The sequence below is a fragment of the Esox lucius genome, chromosome 2 (assembly GCF_011004845.1).
Source record: "Esox lucius isolate fEsoLuc1 chromosome 2, fEsoLuc1.pri, whole genome shotgun sequence".
In the NCBI taxonomy this organism is placed as follows: Eukaryota; Metazoa; Chordata; class Actinopteri; order Esociformes; family Esocidae; genus Esox; species Esox lucius.
The window spans coordinates 28,483,809-28,488,327 of record NC_047570.1 but is presented as its reverse complement, the minus strand read 5'-3'; the positions used below and the strand labels follow the sequence as shown (position 1 = coordinate 28,488,327).

General features: G+C 38.7%; 1 protein-coding gene across 1 annotated transcript; it reads left to right on the top strand.

The window, feature by feature from the left end:
• Window positions 1-266: 266 nt before the first annotated feature.
• Window positions 267-3,577, top strand: cartl (cocaine- and amphetamine-regulated transcript-like). Its single transcript, XM_013137155.3, has 3 exons — window positions 267-503; window positions 980-1,057; window positions 3,041-3,577. Exons 1-3 carry the CDS (start codon window positions 279-281, stop codon window positions 3,146-3,148), a joined length of 411 nt encoding a protein of 136 aa, XP_012992609.2. The 5' UTR covers window positions 267-278; the 3' UTR covers window positions 3,149-3,577.
• Window positions 3,578-4,519: the final 942 nt, after the last annotated feature.

The following is a 4,519-nucleotide window of genomic DNA, read 5'->3' as shown; positions in this document are numbered from 1 at the left end:
ACATACACCAACAGCAGTAAATCATTAACACCTCTGAATAATGAGGTAAATAAGCAATGTGATAACTGTAAGTCACTTATAATAAGAGCGTTTGTTAAATGACTAAAATGTGAAAATGTTTATTATGCAAGTGCAACCTCTGGGATATGCCCCCACCAGTTGATATCACACAAACCATTAAAATGCCTTAGAGCCAGTTCCTGGCTCTCGCAGGCAACTAAATGACCTTACAGGCGTGGCTACTCGCTAGTATAAACGTAGACCTCTCTGTCTGTTAGATGTTACGCACTCTAAACTTTCGACCCTCCACTCGCATCCCTTCTGCCGTGAACTCCACACCATCAACGACGTGCTGCATCAGAACCATGGAGAGCTCAGGAGTGCTCCTCCGACTGCTGTGCATCGGCGTGCTATGCGTCACATGCAGAGGACAGGCGTCGCAGGAAGTTTCCGCAGAGGACTTCGGAGCGCAGAACTCGGCGACCGCAACTGAGAGAGAACTTGTAAGTTCCTAACAGGGAGTTGCTTTTTAGCCAGACTAGTCCATGTTTTTACCGCTGAAAAAATTAAATTGCGTAAGAGATAAGCTTACAAAATTCCTGAATGCCGGTGGGTCTGTTTTTGTCATTGGTTGAGCTACTGTAAAAAGGTTAACCGTCTCCACCAGTCCTAAAAAGTCCATTTCATAATCAATTTGCTAAATGTAAATTTAATCACTATACAGATAGAGTTTCAGAAGAGGTCCGTTGCATGTTATCTGATTCCGTAAACGGCCTATAAATCTAAGGATCTTTCTAAAATCAAATGAACAGCAATATGACGACATGTGCTATAAATTGACATTGTAGTACATTAGGAGGGGGCATTTTAAAATAAAGCCTAAGGACGATCATTTAAAATGTACTGGGCCTTATAGATTTTGTAATTCCCATGAAAAAAGTATTAACAAAATGTATTAACCCTGTATAATCTCGCCCAGGTGGATGCGATGGAGGCGCTTCTAGTGAAGATGGAGAGCCGTCTGCCTTCAACTGAGAAGAGAGGCATGATCCCTCCGGTGAATAGATTACTTTTCAAGTTTCAAAGTTATTATTTAAAGACAAGGAGTCAAATAAGTTAAGACTTTGCTTTGGGTGTACTTGATTAACTGTTACTGTCAACTGATGTTATTAGCTTAATTTATGTAAAATAATATATTTACTATAATGACATTAATATTAATAATAGTTGTCATAGTAGATATACAGTACTACATGTCTAGACGACGTACCTCCTCTCCAAGCATTCTCGCTCCGGTAGGCCCACTGGATAAGTGTACAGTTTATATCGTATAGAGGAGCGCCCGTCTTTTGTTTGAGATCGCCTTAAATTTCGGAGACTGCAAAATGTGACCTTTGCATTCAACAGATGAGAAATGACGGCTATTGTTTCAGAACATAATAAAAGTTAAAACATGTTTCGTTAGTTTATGCTACTATTTCGTCTTGTTTCTGTAACTTTGTAACTTTCTAGAAATATGCTAGGCTGCTAACTTCCAACTGCTATAATGAAATTGTTGAATATGTGTATGGAGACTTCACACGCTCGGCTGAATGAACTTCGTTCAAAGAAATAGAAACAAGGCATCATGCCAGGTGCACACCAACTGCGCCAAGCCATATCCGTTGCGACGGAAGTCTATTAATTCCAATGGATCGCAGTCCGCAGCACGGCTACTCATCCCAGGGACTTGTTTGCAGAGCTCGCAGGGTGTCACAGGCTTTTCCAGCTTGTGTGTTGTTTGGCTGTTCGCTATCAGAAACGGAAGTAGATGATGCTGATGTGTAGCTTTCATCTACAGTAGGACTAGCCAATGTCTTTAGGGTAGCCTACCAACAAGCATTCTGACAATACATTTAATTAAGTTTAAATTTAAGCCTATAGTTGATTGCCGATTTTACTCATAATCAACTTCTGGACAGTTTTGAAATTGAAATATTCAATATTAGAAAGGAACATTTTCACAGTATTAAGGTTATATTTTGGAAGGATCATTTCCGTGTGTTAATTGGTATGCTTGGTAGATCACTAAATATTTAGCATTAATCTACAATGAGACAGATGTTCATGAAGTTAAAAGACCTGGCATCTGACAATTTTTGCCAATCCATTTATGCAGAACGTCTGGCATTTGGATCTGGGTAAACTTGTCTCATCATAGGTAGAATCAAACTCTTCATGCTGTATGATTATTTCTGTTGTAATCAGGCACATAGGTTTGCAATGATTATGTAAAATTTACCTTGCATAAAAGTATCGATGCAACCAATGTTTCCCCTGCCTTCAGCTGTGTAAATGCGAAGATTCCTTTTTTTAATGTGAAAAATGGGTCCCTGTGGAAAAGGTTTGGTTCCTCGATCTATAACCCAGGATAAATTGTAATCAATAGTTAGATCCAGTGCATTCATTAATACAATTCTGTATTTGTATTCAATTTCTTTCCAGAGTAAAACAATACTGCCCTGTTTGAAAATCCCTTGGATTTATTTTTAGCAGAAAGCATTTTAAAAGTCAATATATTTTAAAGTTTTTTTAAACACATTATTACACAGGCTCATTTATTACACATTAATTGTTTATTTACAAATGTTTATAAATATAATATAAAAGACAGATTTAAAGCCCATGGGGACATTTTTGGTAAAATCACACATGGTTCTTGTACTTTTACTGCAATTGAATTGAACATTTATGTAAAACCAGTTAGTGAAGATGAGTTATCAATGTAATTAAATACAAAAGGAGAAATGCCAACAGTGTTTGATTTGAGTGCAATTACAGTCTTATCAAGATTATGGTCCCCAAGTCTAATTAACTGAATGGAGAAAGAAGTGGAACCACTGATCACCTCTTAATTCATCAAACTAATTAGAATGTCAACAAACATCCCAGGGTAACAATTTCCGTCCTGATTAACTTTCCTTGTTTTTTGTTAAATACCAAGTGTGTTTGGTGATAGCACATACATCCCTCCCCGTCTTTCTCACTCCCTCTGTTTCAGTGTGGAGTTGGTCAGCGGTGTGCCCTGAGGCATGGACCACACATCGGGAAGCTCTGCGACTGTGGAAGGGTCAGCAGTTGCAACTCCTTCCTCCTCAAATGCCTCTGAAGTCCTTCAGGGTGGAGTGCTTCACTACAGGACATTGCCATTAACGCTCCAGCCCGAAGGGAGAAATATTGTCTTCTCCTTCCATCGCCAGCATGGCTACGTCCCAACCTCCCATTTATTCCCTTAATGCACTACCTTTCACTAGTTTTCATCAGCCTCTTGTCGAACATTTTGCACTAAACTGTAAGGAATAGGGGCATGTTTGGAACAAACATGTCCGCAACCTCTAGCGCTGTTCAGCACCCTGAGCAGCGACGTGTAGGCCAACATTACAGGAGTTTAGGTTTTTGCATTTTGTCTTGCTTTTTGTTGTTGTGTGTGTTAATAAACTTGTTTTCATTTAAAAGAGGAGCATGGTTGGGTTTTCTAACCCTGAAAGTATTTACAGCATGTGCATTAATCTGTCAAATAAACAAAGTGTTTATCTCACTTGTTTTGGCAAATTGTTTATCTCACTTGTTTGAGTACATCAGATATTATTTACACTGATGAATGCGGAAATTCATGTTTTATTAGCCTCGTACACATATCAGAGATTTTGATTGGGTGTAGAGAAATGGTTCAGTGTCAAGCATCCAGCTTGCTTTAGAATGAAAAAAAAAACTTCAGATAAATATTATCTGTAATTACAATGTTTATCATAAAACTATGAGGCTCATCATCTACCTACACTCACAATAAATTGCATTGAAACAATGAAGGGACAGCTACATTACCTGGACAAATAAATGATTGTCAGTGGAAAATCTTTTTGTAATGTTGTGGCATATGACCACAACCCTGCCTTTTTCCCCATGTGCATCTTTCAGTGCACAAGGAAAACCAAACAATAACCAACAGGTTGAATACGATCCTGTTTGCTAGTCAGTGTCGATACAATGTCATTGTGCCAGGAGACAGCTGTATCCGCAGGGCCTCCTGGCCTTGGCAAATATTTACACAGGCATCACTAACAAAACACATTTGTATCCCCTACTAGCTTGACGCTGAAATGCAGCACTGGTAGCCTGAGTTCTGTTTAAATGAACTGGTTTGGTCTTCAGTGACAGTGTTGTCAGTATTGCTGCCTCCCAGCTGTGTTGAGTGAAAACAGCACTGCCCTCAAAATCTTGTTATAGAGCACCATCTTGCACTTTTAATGAAGGTAATTTATGCTTAATATAATAATAACATTTATATATATTCTACCGAGGTCCTTAAAGCTCTTTACATAGTAGGGAGTAAACTGGCCTAATCCACCACCGGCTCAAGCTGAAATCTTCACACATTTTTTGCTGAATAACGCATTCTGTTTTGTAGCATAGACTAATTCAGTTACACGCACACTGAATTGGGAATCAATTCATTTCATTTGATGTTTTTTTTGGGAAT